An 18,418-nucleotide genomic window follows, 5' to 3' on the forward strand; every position below is an offset into this window, starting at 1 on the left:
AATATGATTTTAGAACTCAAAATAATATTTTTTAATTTTTATTTAACAAAAACGTCTTTGGACAGAATTGTAAAAAAAAAGTATGTTTTTCACTCTTTAAAAACGCTACTGTTCATAATTCTATATATTAATACAAAATTACAAAACTAATATTATACAAAATAATCAAATTTTTATTAATGTAACACTGTGATTATGGATAAAACGCAACTAAAACAGATTAATAGAATTAATTCATTGTTTATTCATATGTATATTAATTCATAATTTCAGAATTACTGAATTAAGATACTAATAAATACAATCACATTTTTTACATAGAATAATTATACCAAACATGTATCAATAAACAACACATTTTATTATTACTCTATTCATGTTGTATTACATTATCTAGTTAGATGTAAGACGGCGTCTGATACCAATTGTTAGAACATACACAGCGGAAGCAAGCATACAATCCAGACATCAAATACGTGTAAACTAGACAACGCAATAATAACAAGATTAGAAGCACTAACCTCTTGAAATCGTTGCACAAATCTTGCAAACAGCAAGAATCAGGGTTGTAGTTTTCTGCTGTATGCCTAGTAAAACCTTTGGACGATTTTGCTTTTGGGTGGGCAAAAACAATACAACTCTAAAAGGTGAGTTATTGGGTGAAATTAGTCTTGCTTTAATAGAGTTATTTTTGGCCGAAATTATGCTTTAAAAACGTGTAGGATTCTCCTTCTACAAGTAGAATCCTACTCCAACTCTATTAGATGACTTTTCTCCCAAGTCACTTTTTACTCATGTCTTGTCCAGGTTTTTACTAGGTATTGCAGGGACCACATAAATAATAAAAGGATACCAATTATAGCATTAATTAATTCTTACTATAATTAATTGCAATTTATTCCACATAAAACTACAATTGAACTCCTCAATATGAATTTCGAAAATTAATAATACTTATTTTAACTCCCCATGTTAAGATCTCAAATACCAGTTAATTAAACTAAATCACTGAAAATTTAATTTAATCAACTAATTAAGTCTTTTACAATTCTGCTTAAACTATTTCATGTGACGGATACAAAATCCACCGGCCAAGTTTTCACATGAAAACTTATAAGCTTACATAAAGGGGTATCATCAATCTCAAAATCGAGTCATGGATTCTATCAACTAATTATTATTCACAAATGTTATTCGTTATTGTCCAGTCTATTATGCATACACTAACTCTGAATAGAGTCGTACCTTTTGATAAATCAATACAACAAACAAATTACATTGATCATAATAATTATATCAAGATTAGGAGTATAAGCTCATTTAATGAATTAGAGAAAATATTTTATGTATTCAGTACAAAAACATCTTTTCTCTACTTGGTCCGTTCAATATACACTGAGTATACTAGCACAAGAAATTGGAGTAAAACTACTCCCACAATCAAGACAAATTATACTATAATCTTGTGCTACAATCATCAAGATATTTTGTCCAACAATATCTTTGATTGTGAACATAGTTTATTAATTACGAGAACCAACAATTTAATCTTCTGTGCATGAGCTAAGACTCTATACACTAAATTATCTACTACATAACTAAAAGGACACAAATGTAACAAATGATCTATTTAAAATAGTACTTTATTAAATTGAATAAGGTAAATAAACAATTGTTCCATAAAAATAAAATATAATATTATATTTAAACCGCATGATTAATATATCCCAACAATTTCGACAAGGTAGTTTGAATGTGGTCTTGAATGCCAATACTTAGCATTTTCTTTGCATAAGGGAAGCTCCAATTAATGTGGAACACGTTTAATTTCATCATATTCATATCTGAGGATAGAAACTCATGCTGACTGAAGTCCCCAAAGATCCATCATATACTTGGATACTTTTCTCATCCAACTATATGGTGGGACGGATTGGATTCCCAACCCTTAATTAATATCCCGGATTCAAGTCTTGAGAATGAAAAGTTCTCTAATACGGAGTGCTTCCCCTTTTAATGAGTTGTATGCTGTGCAAATCTGAATTGATAGGACCACTAGGTAGTGAATACTAAACGGTCATACCAAAATTAAAATTTGTGATCCAACTATACAGAATTTAACTAGAAAAGGAAATAGGAAATCTGTCAAAAATAACTACCTAACTGTTTCTGCCATAAAGTTAAAATGGAACACTCCTTGTAGTTTCCCATCAACAAAAATAGTATTCCTTTCATCCCAATTTATTCGACTATGTTCGAATTTTGAGACCCAAACTAATTATATTTTGATCATATTTTTATATACCTTTTAAATATTTTAAAAATTAATTATTGTAACTTATAGTACTTTAACGTAGTTTCCAAATATGTAATATTTTTATTTTGAAAAACTTAAAAATTTTATGTCCAAATACATAATCAAAATTAAGAATTTTAAATTTAAAAAATGAAAAATTTCATATAAACTGAGACAGATGGAGTAATATATAAAACACTAATTCTAAGCCTAGCAACTGCATGCAGGCCCCCAGTATTAACATGTCAGATATTATAGATTATCCTTTGCAACTTTCTTTATCACTTCAAATTGAATTAGTGATCATAAGACATCAATCTCTCTGACATGGCAGCAGGAAGACAACTTGTTGCGACCAAAAACACTCACGCAAGTGCACGTGATCGTCAAGTAATAGAGTAGTGAGTGGAGTGTCGTTCCCACGAAGACTTATGATTAACTGTTGACTGATTCAAACCCAATTTCTTTATCTACCCAAGAGATTGTTCACAAAAGAGAGAGTAATTGTTTTACTACTTAAACTATAAAGAATTAATCTAACTAAAGCAAGTAACCAAACGAATAGCAATTTCGAGTAACAAACAGTAGGAGAGGATATTTCAGAGTCACGGGCATAGTTAACAATCGTGTTGTGTTCTTGGCTTAAAATGACTAATCAATTTATCTGGGTTATTGATTGACAGGGTTGATATTACTCATAAGAATCTGTCGAGTTCTTACTCGCCTATTCAAGTCAACCCAATGCCTATATGTCTATGGAATTAAGATTAACAAGAACGCATTTACAATTCCTGTATTTCAACCAACCAAGGCAATTGGGTATATGTCTATCCCAATTGTGAATCTGTTCCCTGAGGCCCGGGTTCAAGAATTTACTCTATTTAATTCTATATGCAATCTAAAGTTCCCACTTTCGAGTTCAACTAAAGATTCGTAGATAGTATTTCACTGTTAGCTACTCAGCAAAATAATTAAGAACAGAATTAAATAAACAACCCAATATGATAAATCGACTTTGTCGAATTAAACTTCAAACAACAACATTCATATTTTACCCATGACCCTAGAACAATGGGTCTTAGCCACTCATACTAGTGTTCATCACAAATAAGTTCAATTTCATCACAAAATAGCAAAAACAAGAGAAGAAAAGAAGAACTTGATGGTCAAAACTCCTCCTTGCCTCTTGCCTCTCTATTTCTTGCACTAAACTATGAAAACTTTTTTTTTTCGCTTAACCTTGGGCGAGCTTGACTTTATATAGGTTAAGTGGGTTTCTCTCCAGATTTTCAATTTTACCCCTAAATAACGTTTTTTCGGACCGGACACGCGCGAGCTCGCGCATAACTTCGTGCGTTTCTTCGCGCATGATTCTGCCTCGGCCTTTCTTACGCGCGAACTCCTGCGCGGTTTCGCGCGTTTCTTCGCGCACCTGGAGCTTGATTTCGTCCATTTTTTCGTCTCGTCCTTGCGCGCACTCAACTCCGAGGGGTTGTTCTTGCCCATAAATCATTCCAATATCCTCTTGAGAGCATCATATAGGCTCCTCATCCTGCAATGTATATATATCACAATTAGAGCCTATTTTTCATCAATTAACCATAATATGTCATTGGAATATAATCAAGCGGAAGCATAAACAATAGCTAAATCACCTAGATTTCGCCTATTATCAACACCCTACACTTAATTCATTGCTAGTCCTCGAGCAATAAACTATACTCTCTAGAGAATCCTTCACTAACCATTTCCCTTAACGCATTATACCTAGAACAATGTACATGTATTACGCCTAGCAGTGAATAATCCTAGCCTCAAAGTCGACTCTCAAGTGTCATGCAATATTCACACTTCCTCAAAGTACTCTACACGGAAGTCAAGACTTGCTTTTCCGTCACGAACCATATGACCTCACAATTACATCAACAAAAACTGACTTCAATCCACCACATTCAATTCATATACTCACATATATCAAGGAAATCACTCACTCTCACAAAAGAGGTCACATGCATGCAATTGGTACCATAAGCTTGCCCTTAATGTAAATCTCTACTAATGTAAGCTAGCTCGATCCAAAATCAATTAGAACTTTTTCATGGTTGTAATGTGGGCTAAGGGACGGGTAGGATGTATTTAGGAATAGTGACTCAACCCCTAAGCACTTTAACACATCACATGAGCAATTTTTAGCGCACATTCTTCAACCCACTTCTCATTCACACACAATATCATCCCACAAATACTCCCTTCTTCTTTAAGCACTCTATTAATTCATTCCAACTAGCTGGAACAAGACACAATGTAATCATCTCTTTTTTTTTTCTTTTTTTTTGATAAAGTTTATTCTTCTTGTCACTCAATTTCTGCTAGTGGTGCATTCGTTTACAACATAAGTGCACCTTTCATCCTTTTATTGGTTCCACTCAAAAGTCACCCCACACTTATTTCCTTCTTACTTCTTTTAGCGCTCCTCTCACAATTAAAGGGCTTTAAGAGGTAAAAGGATCAAAACAATGTCAATTAAGAACAAAAGGGTATAGGCTTGTAATGCGGGGGCCAAACAAAAGTCTAAAGGCTGAAAAGGGTTAACTAGGAATAAATTTTATTTGTGATAAGCAATTAAGCTCAAAAAGGTCAAAGAAAGCCTAACATCATTTTTTCAAACCGAGCATCACCTAAAATTTTGCTTCAACTCACATACCGGGCAAGTTCTAGATACAAGTACAATACATGGACTACACAAATACTCACCACACATGGCAAATGACTCATTCAGATCAGCTCATTAAGACGCTCCATTACAAGCATTCAATTCAGTAACAAACATACAAATTAAAGCACTTTCAGTGAGATTCAACAAGTAGGACTAAGCGTTACACTCTAAGGTCTATTGAGTTCAAGTGTGTCAACGATATGGGTTCTCTTTCAATTTTATAGCTCGTAGCCCATTACCCTAATCTACAAATCAAAAAGAAAACAACAATAAAAACTACCTATGCCCGGTTCAAGCTAAACCCTTGAAAAAGAACCGCGGCTTAAAGAAAAACCAAGGAGGAATTGCTACACTACCTAAGAAAAAAATAAAAAATCTTTTTGTTGTTTTCTCTAGACTCACTTCCCTCAAGAAAATCGTCTAAAAGACCTGTCATCAGGAAGAGCCTACAATCTTTTCAGTTTTTTTTCTCGACTCAGTCCCTCAAGAACCCCGTCGAAAGGGATCCGTCGTCGGGCCGAGCCATTTATCTAAATTAACAAAAAAACTACTCCTGCTTAACAAAAACTATCAAGTCAACATGAAACCAACAAAACAACCCGGCAATTTGTACAACTACATACAACATACAATGAAGGAATCCCCCACCCCACACTTAAAAAAGAAGACATGTCCCCATGGCTTAAAATTTAAAAGAGCAGTGAGGTAAAGAGACTTCCCTGAAGCTTCACTCTTGATCGGAAACGGTTTCGGGGTTCACGTTGCATGCACGCCCCAAAGCTCGCAGCCAACCCATGAACTTCTTTTCCGACTTGACTTGTCGGTCAGCTATCGCGTCCACACGAGTGCCCAAATCAGTCATGGAGGTGTGTAGATCTGCCACCTCCTTCTCCAATGTGGTATGCCAGGACACTCTGGCAGTTCCTGAAGAGGACGCTGCTCGTGACAGTATTGCAGTTATTGCGTTGGGCGCAAGGGCTTGCGCTTTGCCCTCCACATCCATTTGCTCATCCTCTTCCTCCTCCAATGCATCATAACCACTCTCATCATCTCCACCTGCCGCTACTGCTGGGGCTGCCCCCGTGGTGTTCTTGCCAGGTCGGATCTTGTGACTTTTTCTTACCAGCCCGTCCACATGAGTATTTTCAGGCACCTGCACTTTCCTGCAAAGCTTAGTCACCAAAGATGGGAAAAAGAACCCGTATAGGCATTGGGGGCACCGGGTAAACATCTTGTCGTGGATCACTTTGGCCATGTCGAAGGGAAGACCCTTGATGAAACACCAAATCAATGCAGCCTGGGGTCCATTCACCTCCGTAGTATTTTTGGAGGGAATAAGGCGACTGTTAATCACATACAGCCAGCTCTTCGCCTCTGGAGTTAAGACGGAGGAATGGAACTTCTCTCCATGTTCCAACCACTCTACCATTTTTCCTGGTACGCAAATTTCATCAAAGAAGCGCTCCCACTTGGCATCGGTTGGATTTCGCCCATATTCATAAAAGTTAGTATTCCCAGGCAGAGGGTCGGGCAATTGATATGTTATGTGTATCGCCTCAATGGAGGCATCCACCGCTTTGCGGCGCACCGTGACCACATGGTTGACATGCTCTGGTAGATTAGCATAGAATTCGCGTACAACCATTACATTAGCCTCCCCTGGCTCGTCAATGAAGTCCTGCAAACCCCGCTCCATCAACTCATTGTACATGTGAGGGCATCATTCCTTGACTTTTTTGATGTCAATGCCCCTCTCCGGAATTGGCTTCTTGGCAGCCTTTTCTGTAAAACGGGTCTGAGCCTCAGGGGAGACAAATTTGTTGCTGTCATAGGGATGTGCAGGAGCTACCCTTTGGCGGCTTGAGGATGGACCCGTGGATTGGCACTTTTTCGATGGTGCCATAATACCTACAAAACGTGGACACATTAGCTCAGCCCAACAAAAATAGTGTGACTTAATGCAGTTACTCAGACTTCACACGCAAAATTGGTCACAACTACATAATCATGCTCATTGAAGCCTTTCCACAAACACTTTGTGGGCATTAGGCTCTCACAACTCTTTTCTAAGTGTCATGCAACAAGGGCCTCCCACAAATCTCATCCATACCCCAAATCAAGTACTACCCACCCCACACTTGCAACAAACTAACCCCACAACATATTTCACCAAGTTTGAACACCAAATCACCAAACACATCTACACTAATGGCATAAGATACAACATACAAAAAGAAAAAAAAATGTGAAAATAGAAAGAGAAAAAGAAAGAAAACTACAACTAGGGCTCATACCTTGTGAAGGAGAATGGGGAGGATGCTAGTGAGTTTGGGGAAGAAAATCGTGAGAGGGGGATGGGGCAGAGGTGCTGGAATTTGGTGAAAGAGTTGGGCGTTTTGGGTGAGAATGGGGGAGAGGAACGGGTATTGTTTATTAGAAGGGGGAAGGGGTAATTGTGTCTAAAAATAACTAATTAAACTAAAAATAAAAATAAATAAAAAGAAAAACTAAAACTAAAAAAAACACAAAATGCCGGAAGAGTTCCGTCAGGTGCGCGAACTAATGGGCGAGCTCGCGCAGTCTTCGCGCGTCCTTTTTTTGTTTTCAGACAGAATGGTTCGCTCAGGCGCGCGAGTTTTGGCGCGAAGTTTTGGAGTTCGCGCGTTTCTTCGCACGGTGCTGTTTTGTTCCAGGCAGAATGGTTCGTTCAGGCGTGCGAACTTGTGCGTGAAGTGGGCGTGAAGTCGCGCTCTTGGGCGTTTATTTTTGCATTTTTTTCCCACCTGTTTTGCTCCTGGTTGATGGTCCTTCCCCCCGCCCTTCGTCGCCTGCATTTGTTTGTAAGTTAAATCTCAAAATCAAACACTACTACTATCGTTGGGTTGCCTCCCAACCAGTGCCTTATTTAACGTCGTGGCACGACGGTTACAATATTTCAATGGGTTGCCTCCCATCCAGCGCCTGATTTAACGTCACGGCACGACTCAACATGTTCTCAAGCATCCTTCAAGTCCACTGAGGTCTTGTGACGTGCAAAGTCACCACCCCAGTAATGTTTTATCCAGACCGTTCACCAAGAAAGTGTCAGTTGAACTCATATCTCTCAACTCCACGGCTCCATGAGGCTTCACGCTTACCACAACAAAAGGGCCCGACCAACGAGATTTAAGCTTTCCGGAAAAAAGCTTCAACCTCGAATTGAACAACAGAACTTCTTGCCCTGGCTCGAACTCTCGATGTTGAATGTGCTTGTCATGCCACCTCTTAGTCTTCTCTTTATACAATTTGGCATTCTCATATGCATGTAATCGAAACTCTTCGAGCTCATCGAGTTGCAGCAACCTCTTCTCTCCAGCTAAGTCCCCATCCATGTTCAGCTTCTTTATTGCCCAATAGGCCTTGTGCTCAAGTTCGACGGGCAAGTGACATGCCTTCCTATACACCAATCTATAAGGGGAAGCACCTATGGGAGTTTTGTATGCTGTTCGATATGCCCACAATGCATCGTCTAACTTCCCGGTCCAATCTTTTCTATTTGCACTCACTGTTTTCTCAAGAATTTGCTTGACCTCTCTGTTTGAAACCTCCACTTGACCACTCGTCTGTGGGTGATAGGCAGTGGAGACCTTATGCTTGACCCGTACTTTGCAAGGACATTGTTTAACTGTTTGTTGCAGAAATGCGTACCTCCATCGCTGATCAACACTCTGGGAGTTCCAAAGCTTGTGAAGATATGCTTCTTGACAAAGCTTACCACCACCTTTGCATCATTAGAGGGAAGAGCAATGGCCTCCACCTACTTAGACACATAATCAACTGCCACCAAGATGTATCTATGACCGTTCGAGTATGGAAAAGGTCCCATGAAGTCAATTCCCCAAACATCGAAAAGCTCCACTACCAGGATGCTTTGCAACGGCATCTCGTGCTTCTTAGTGATCGTCCCGGTTCTTTGGCACCTGTCACACATTTTAACAAAGGCGTGTGCATCCCTAAATAATTTTGGCCAGTAAAAACCTGATTGTAGCACTTTCTGAGCTGTCCGATCTCCACCGTGATGACCTCCGTATTGTGAGGCATGACAACTATGAAGTATGGCGCTCATCTCCTCCTCAGGAACACATCTTCGCACCAACTGATCTGCACAGATCCTGTATAAGAATGGCTCATCCCACATGTAGAGCCTCACATCATGCATGAACCTTCTTCTATTGTTTGGTGTCAATTCTGGTGGTGTCACCCCATTTTCAATGAAGTTTACATAATCTGCATACCACGGGGCTGTGCTTGAGGTGATTGCCAACAACTGCTCATCAGGGAATGTTTCTTTGATTGCACCCCCTTCATCCACATGGTTCCGATTTTCTAATCTGGACAAGTGATCAGCCATTTGATTCTTTGTTCCTTTGCGGTCTCGAATCTCTAAATCAAACTCTTGTAGCAGTAGGACCCACCGAATCAGTCTCGGCTTGGCGTCCCTTTTCTCAAACAAGTACCTGATGGCTGAATGATTTGTGTAGACGATGACTTTGGTCCCCACAAGATATGACCTGAACTTGTCAAACACCCACACTACCGTAAGCAACTCTTTTTCAGTGACGGTGTAGTTCATTTGAGCTGGATTCAGAGTTTTGCTCGCATAGTAGATGGAGTGGAAGATCTTGTTTCTCCTCTGTCCCAAGACAGCCCCAACAGCCAAGTCGCTAGCATCGCACATCAACTCAAATGGCTGCTCCTAGTCTTGAGCAATTATGATAGGTGCAGTCACCAACCTTCCTTTCAGCTCTTCGAATGCCTTCAGACAGACATCATCGAATTTTAAAACTACATCCTTCTCAAGCAACCTGCACAAGGGAGAGGAAATTTTCGAGAAATCTTTAATAAAACGACGATAAAGACCTGCATGGCCCAAGAAACTGCGGATGCCTTTGACAGATATCGGTGGAGGTAATTTTTCAATTGCTTCCACCTTTGCCTTGTCCACCTGCAAACCGTCTTTGGACACCTTGTGCCCTAAAACTATACCTTCATGTACCATGAAATGGCACTTTTCCCAGTTTAGCACCAAGTTAGTCTCTTCACACCTAGCAAGTACTTTATCGAGGTTCATTAAGCAGTTATCAAAAGAACATCCGAAAATAGAAACGTCATCCATGAATACTTCCACAAACCTCTCAACTATGTCAGTAAAGATGGCCATCATACACCTTTGAAAAGTTGCATGTGCATTACAAAGACCAAAGGGCATTCTCTTGAACGCATACGTGCCATAAAGACACGTAAAAGTGGTCTTTTCTTGGTCCTCTAGGGCTATAGCAATCTGATTATACCCCGAGTAACCATCCAGGAAGCAGTAGTACTCCTGGCCAGCTAATCTATCGAGGATTTGGTCAATAAAGGGGAGGGGAAAGTGGTCCTTCCGAGTGGCATTGTTTAATTTTCTATAGTCAATGCAAATTCTCCACCCGGTGACAGTTCTTGTTGGGATTAGATTATTATTTTCATTAACTGCCACAGTCATCCCCCCTTTCTTGGGTACACATTAGACTGGGCTTACCCATTTGCTGTCTGAGATAGGAAATACAATACCTGCATCAAGCCACTTAATCACTTCTTTTCTTACCACCTCTTTCATGATAGGATTGAGGCGGCATTGTTGCTCAACACTAGGCTTATGTCCATCTTCCATGAGGATTTTGTGCATGCAAAAGGCTGGACTAATGCCCTTAATGTCAGACATCGTCCACCCCAGTGCGCGCTTGTGCTCCCGTAGCACTCTCAACAGCTTTTCTTCCTGCAATTTAGACAAGTCAGAAGAAACAATAACAGGTAGGGTGTCAAAGTCACCCAAATAAGCATATTGCGGGTGAGATGGGAGAGGTTTAAGCTCCAATTTTGGGGCTTTCTCAATTGACGGCTTTGGAGGAGGTCCCTCTGGCCTGTTCAAGGGTTCAAAGGAGTGTATCCTCTGCATGTATGCACAAGATGTGTCAAGGATGTGCATCATCTCCTCGACCTCCTCATCATTGCCCAGGCTATCAAACAGCATAAGTGCTTTCTCTAGAGAATCATCTAGAAAAACACTTGGATCATAAATTTGCTCATCAGCCTCTACAACCGATATAATAGAGAGCTCCTCATAGTGACGGGGAAGTTGGATTGCTTTGTAGACATTGAAAATCGTTTCCTCATCTTCTACCCTCAAGATCATCTTTCCCTCTCTCACCTTGATAATTGCGTCACTAGTAGCCAAGAGAGGTCGCCCCAATATGATTGGGACCAGTTCATCAGCCTCATAATCGAGGATAATGAAGTCAGCAGGGAAGATAAATTTCCCAATCTGCAGCAACACATCTTCAATCACCCCCTCAGGGTGTGCTATTGACCTGTCAGCCAGCTGTAACATCACAGTAGTTGGCCTTGGAGCTCCCAGACCCAATTGTTTGAACAAAGACAGGGGCATCAGATTTATGCTTACCCCCAAATTGCAAAGAGCACGACCCACATCAACATTACCAATATGCACAGGAATCGTAAAGCTGCCAGGATCCTTAAGCTTTTGAGGAAGCTTATTTTGGACCCTAGAAGTGCACTCCTCAATAAGTGCAATTGTCTCAAACTCAGTCGATCTCTTCTTATGAGACACTATGTCTTTTATGTACTTAGCATATTTTGGAATTTCCCGAAGCACATCAACCAGTGGAATATTCAATTGAACCTGGCTCAATATGGAGAGGAATTTGCTGAACATGCGATCATCATTCTTCTTTTGCAATCTCTAAGGGAAAGGTGGTGGTGGCCTTGGGGCCTCTACTGGCTCTGGAATTTCAATAGTCTTCTTTGGCTCATTTGTCACTTTAGGGATCAACTCTCCCTCAGGTACATGCTTATTTTTCCTTTTCTTTGGCACTTCCTCAAGCTCTCTCCCGTTTCTAAGTGTAACGGCATTCACTTGTGGATTCTTCTCTGTGTCACTAGGGAGAGCACCTGCAGGTCTAGTGTTTTAATTAGTAGCTAACTGCCCCAGCTGCCTCTCAAGATTTCTAAAGTCAGTCTTGAGCTGCTGATTGTCAGTCCTGATCTGTTGATTGTCAACCAACAACTTTTTTAACAATTCGTTGGTGCTCTCTTCCATTTGTTGGGGTGGATTTTGAGGCTGATTGAAACCCCCTTGGGGTCTATGCTGATTCTGATTCTGCTGATTTTCACCCCATGAGAAGCTGGGATGATTCCTCCAATTCGGATTGTAAGAATTCCCATATTGTGCATGCTGATTCGGTGGACCTCTGTTCTGTTGCCCCACATAATAGATGGATTCTGGATTTGTGGGGCACATGTCACTCATATGATTGTCACCACATAATTCGCAGCAAATAGCCATTTGGTGTACATGTTGCATCGGTTGTGGTTGCTGTATTGTCATTCTAGTCATCTGATTGGCCAGCTTTGCAATATCGGCTCTCATGGCTGAAACCTCGTCAAGTTCAAGTAACCCAACTGATTTTTGTTTAATGTCCTTCCGTGAATCACCCTCACCTTGCCAGTTATTATCATTAGCAGTGAAATTATTCAGCAAGATTTGGATTTTACTATATGGTCTGGCCATGCAACTACCCCCACAAGCTAAGTCTAGATTCATCTTTGAAGCATCATCTAACCCATCTACAAAAGTGTGACCCAATACCTCGTCTGTCTGACAATGATGAGGACAGTCTCTGAGCATCTTCTTGTACCTTTCCCATGCTTGGCGAAGTGTCTCGCCAGCTCGTTGTTCGAACCCAAGAATTTGACTCCTCAACACCTTTGTTTTCTTGGTGGGGAAAAACTTGATTAAGAATTTCCTCGCCAGATCATCCCAAGTGCGGATTGAATTTGTTGGCTCTTTATTCAACCACTCCTTAGCTTCCCCAATCAGTGAAATGGGGAAAAGTGTCAGCCTGACATAGTCCTTGAAAACGTTCTGATAGTTGTAGGTATCTGTAATTTCTAAGAAATTCTGAATGTGCCTCTGCAGGTCTTCATGAGGTAAACCCACAAACAGCCTATGGATTAGATCAGCTGCACCATGTATTGTTTCAGCTCAAAGTGCCCAGTGATGTCAGGCTTCATAATAGCCTGAGTCATATTAGCCAGACAGGGCCTTGCGGCTTCAATCACCGCGTGTTCCTCATTACCTGCCATCTCAATTGGATATGGTTGAACTACGATGTTCAACTCTCTTTCAATTCTGGTTCTAGCGTCCACCTCCTTCCTCAATCTGTGAAGTGTTCGTTCAATTTCGGGATCAAGAGGAAGGAGATTGTTTACGCTTCTACTTCTTCGCATTCAATAGAAACTCATGTATTAGCACAAACAAAGTGAACTGAAAGTTAAAACTCGAATAAATAAATAATAAAAGCTCAACTCAGTCAAGTAGCTAATTTCTAAGTCCCCGGCAACGGCGCCAAAAACTTGTTGCGACCAAAAATACTCACGCAAGTGTACGTAATCGTCAAGTAATAGAGTAATGAGTGGAGTGTCGTTCCCACGAAGACTTATGATTAACTGTTGACTGATTCAAACCCAATTTCTTTATCTACCCAAGAGATTGTTCACAAAAGAGAGATGTAATTGTTTTACTACTTAAACTATAAAGAATTAATCTAACTAAAGCAAGTAACCAAACGAATAGCAATTTCGAGTAACAAACAGTAGGAGAGGATATTCCAGAGTCACGGGCATAGTTAACAATCGTGCTGTGTTCTTGGCTTAAAATGACTAATCAATTTATCTGGGTTATTGATTGACAGGGTTTATATTACTCATAAGAATCTGTCGAGTTCTTACTCGCCTATTCAAGTCAACTCAATGCCTATATGTCTATGGAATTAAGATTAACAAGAACGCATTTACAATTCATGTATTTCAACCAAGCAAGGCAATTGGGTATATGTCTATCCCAATTGCGAATCTGTTCCCCGAGGCCCGGGTTCAAGAACTTGCTCTATTTAATTCTATATGTAATCTAAAGTTCCCACTTTCGAGTTCAACTAAAGATTCGTAGATAGTATTTCACTGTTAGCTACTCAGCAAAATAATTAAGAACAGAATTAAATAAACAACCCAATATGATAAATCGACTTTGTCAAATTAAACTTCAAACAACAACATTCATGTTTTACCCATGACCCTAGAACAATGGGTCTTAGCCACTCATACTAGTGTTCATCACAAATAAGTTCAATTTCATCACAAAATAGCAAAAACAAGAGAAGAAAAGAAGAACTTGATGGTCAAAACTCCTCCTTGCCTCTTGCCTCTCTATTTCTTGCACTAAACTATGAAAACTTTTTTTTTTCGCTTAACCTTGGGCGAGCTTGACTTTATATAGGTTAAGTGAGTTTCTCTCCAGATTTCCAATTTTACCCCTAAATAACGTTTTTCCGGACCGGACACGCGCGAGCTCGCGCGTTTCTTCGCGCATGATTCTGCCTCGGCCTTTCTTACGCGCGAACTCCTGCGCGGCTTCGCGCGTTTCTTCGCGCACCTGGAACTTGATTTCGTCCATTTTTCCGTCTCGTCCTTGCGCGCACTCAACTCCGAGGGGTTGTTCTTGCTCATAAATCATTCCAATATCCTCTTGAGAGCATCATATAGGCTCCTCATCCTGCAATGTATACATATCACAATTAGAGCCTATTTTTCATCAATTAACCATAATATATCATTGGAATATAATCAAGCGAAAGCATAAACAATAACTAAATCACCTAGATTTCGCCTATTATTACAACTACTTAATTTATCGAGTGGTCACTTAGAAATGCTATTCAAGTTGATTCAAGCAAGATTACTCATTTTTTTAATATATTCAATACTAGTAAAGTACTTCTAATGAACTAAAATCTCATTTTTGAAAAGTTAAGAATGTAGGAACTTCTTTTTTTCATGTTACTTGACGAGCGATAGGTGATCATCACATCTTATATTTGTTGTTTCAAATAATGTAAGACCACTAACTAACTACTTATAAGTTATACTCCTTCTGTCCCAATTTTATTTGATGCACTTTGAATTTAGAGAGTTAAATCTTTTAATTTTGACCGCCAATTCGAACATAAAATCTTTAATTTTTTAAAATAAAATTTATATATTTGAAAATAAAATATTTAAAAACCATATAAAAAAATCGTGATAAAAGAAAACTTAGTTTGCAATCAAACAAATAGGGACATAAAATATATATGGTTATGTGTGCAAGTTTTTAGTTTTTATCAATATAAACAATGTCGACACCAACGAGTGAATTGAGCCAATATAAACGTACGAGAGACTGAAAACCTAACACTCCAGTTCACTACTCAAAAAACAGCTTTTTTGTCGATGGACTCGAAAATACCAAAAAAAAAAAAAAAAAAAAAAGACCAAGTCGGATGAAATCAGTAAATAATATTTCTTTGCAATTTTTTCGGCAAAACCAACCGAGTCAGTCAAATTTTTTTTGGCGCTAAAATGCAAAAAATTGTGTTTCCGATCGAGTCAGCCAGTAATGCGTATCAAAAAAGTTATAACGGCCAATTTTCTATTTAAAATATAAAATAAATACTAAAGAAAAACGGCTGTCTTCAACGGGCATTTTGGTCAAATTAGTGATCAATTCATTTTAAAAAAATCAATCAACGTGATTGGTAACTAAAAATGCGATTGAAGAATATAAATTGATAGTCTAGTGATAGATAGTACGTATAGACTCCAATTCCATTCTTGGAAAGTGAATTTTAAATTGTGCACTCGCCAATTAGAATCACTACGTTCTGTCGATTTTTTTATTTATGGAAAGAGGCCTTATTTAGTTGTGCTTGAAGCTCAACACAACAATACAATTTTTTTTAATGGAAAACTGAAGTGTCCCAAATAAGCCTCAACTTACCAGCCTCTAACCATTGATCATAAACTAATCAAAACTAGTCAAGCACATATAAAAATTGAAAACCCAAATAAATAAGGTTCTTTCTCTCCAAGAATCACACGCAAAAATTTCCTTCCATATTTTTATGCGTGATTAGTAACATTAGATGCAAGACGGAGAGGAAATTTCATGGATGAGGTAGCAAATAAGGTGATGAAATACAAAAGAAATATATACAATATTTCAAAAATCTAAGCAAAAAGGATATTTTTCGGTGGGTGTAGTTGAAATTCATTGAAAATATATAGATGAGTTAATATACAAAATTTGAGGAAGATTGGAGGTGATTTGGACCGATTTGGTATCAAAATTTGTAATTAAATTCGAGTCCAAAAATTCTTCTGTGACACATGTGTCAAACATGTATCTCACGCACAGGTATACATGGATATATATGTGATACATAATTGATACAAATATGATACATATGTGATACACAAATGATGCACGGTGTGATACATATATCATTTTTTTCATGTTTATCTTCTACTTCGAATTTTCAATTCAAACCACCTCAAAACTCCACCAAATCATCCCAAAATTGAGATTCAAGCTCCTTAAGATGTACTCAATCTATTATAATAACACCCACTCAAAAGAAAGCAAAAATTTGACCTTTTTTTCCTACAAATTACTAATTGGCTAATATTAGTAATATTTTATAAATTGGCTAATTTTTGTAATAAGCTACTTATAAATAGACATAACTGATAGTTTTCCTTTTTTTTAAAATCATATTCACTTGAGGTTATACCCATCTACATTATTGGTGTTTTCACATTAATTCCTACTTTGTGTATTAATAATCAAAAATAAATACATGATAACATGAAGGAGAGTAATATGAGACCTTACCTCGGTAAAAACTAAATGTGAAGGCGGCGAACCCAATTTTAACAAATTTTATAAGGGTGAAATCGGACCCATAAGACGGCAAGGTTTTAGATAAAATAAATCGAGTAAGGGACATGATGATAAGAAGTCAGAATCAAGGTAAGGGAGTCATCGAGACAGGTTCCGGGGGGTACGACGCCTGCCCTCGAGAATATTGGGGCCATGACCCCAGATCGGTCCAAATCCCAAAAGACTTCAGAGAACATTATTGTGCAATCGAATACGATACAGGAGGCCGTATATCCGTGACCGGCCGGATATTACGGCGTGGATCTCAGCACGTGTCGATAGAAAACCGGTGATTAGTTAAATAAAATATCTTTAACCTTTTATAGAATTGTACTTAGGGTAAAACCCCTACTATATAAATGGGAGTCTAATTATTCATTGGGGACATGGCAACACACGTATACCAAGGCAATATACTATTATTTTCTCTATTATTGAAAACTTTATTCTTATGCATCAGTGCTGGTCATTGTGAGCCCGGATCGAGGGTGGATATTTCATTGAGGTCGGAATCATCCTTCTCATGTGGTTTGAATTTACTATGTCTTTATTTATTTAATCTAGCGTAATTTTATCGTATGTATCGAATTAATCCGTGTATCCTTAAAACCACTTACAAATTCAATTGTTATTCATTTTTAGGGTAAACAGTTTGGCGCCCACGTGGGGTAAGGATAATAGTGGCAATTTGATACAAATTTCCATAACATACCCTATTTCATACTTGTTCTTTGGAGTGTCTTTAATTTCAAGTCAGAATTTAAAATGTCAAACTCCCAATTTGCCCCTCTAAACATGGAAGCAGAATCCGACCACTATGGCCAGAACGACAAATATGGTACCCAGTAACAAGGTGCCCTCTGTCGATCCCAACGGAATTTTGGATGCGGACCCGATCAACGCCAACTCATATGTGGCCATCATTGTGAATTTGCCTACCGATCCTAAGAACAGCATCCGCGGGGGAGTCTGATTGGTAGACCAAAATACACGCGACGATGAAAGAGATAGACTTGCGGGTGATCTTCGAAATACTATAGGCTCAACAGGCAGTGATTCCCCAATTGTAGAACCAAGGCCGCTGCTAGTAGAGTTGAGCCCAAACCATCTCGGAAAAATACTAGTAGAAATAAACCAGCCACAGATAGGCCAAGTGAAGTTGAATATGGTACTAACCTTGAGATAATAAAGATGCTCGAGGAATTGACAAAACGGGTAGAAACGGGAGAAAATAAAATCGAAGCTAATCACAAAAAGGTGGATACCTACAACTCCAGGGTTGACCAAATCGCAGGAGCACCACTGATACTGAAAGGCCTAGATTCCAAAAAGTTTGTTCAAAACCCTTTCCCTCCGATCGCAGCTCCGAAGCCGATCCCAAAGAAGTTCCGCATGCCCAAAATTCCTAAGTACAACGGAACAACTAACCCCAAATGAATATGTGACCTACTACACGTGCACCATCAAGGAGAACGACTTGGAAGATGAGGATATTGAATATGTCCTGCTGAAAAAGTTCGGAGAAACCTTGTTAAAAGGAGCTATGATATGGTAT

At 39.0% G+C, this 18,418-nt stretch overlaps 1 protein-coding gene across 1 annotated transcript; it reads right to left on the reverse strand.

The window, feature by feature from the left end:
• Window positions 1-9,747: 9,747 nt before the first annotated feature.
• Window positions 9,748-13,337, reverse strand: LOC142164618 (uncharacterized). Its single transcript, XM_075222751.1, has 9 exons — window positions 13,187-13,337; window positions 12,859-13,070; window positions 12,032-12,813; window positions 11,827-11,986; window positions 11,239-11,730; window positions 10,636-10,806; window positions 10,570-10,580; window positions 10,097-10,219; window positions 9,748-9,856 (listed from the first exon to the last, which is right to left on the reverse strand). The coding sequence occupies exons 1-9, from the start codon at window positions 13,335-13,337 to the stop codon at window positions 9,748-9,750; spliced, it is 2,211 nt and encodes a 736-aa protein (XP_075078852.1).
• Between the last annotated feature and the right edge of the window lie 5,081 nt (window positions 13,338-18,418).

Source organism: Nicotiana tabacum, chromosome 1, assembly GCF_000715075.1.
Source record: "Nicotiana tabacum cultivar K326 chromosome 1, ASM71507v2, whole genome shotgun sequence".
Classification (NCBI taxonomy): domain Eukaryota; kingdom Viridiplantae; phylum Streptophyta; class Magnoliopsida; order Solanales; family Solanaceae; genus Nicotiana; species Nicotiana tabacum.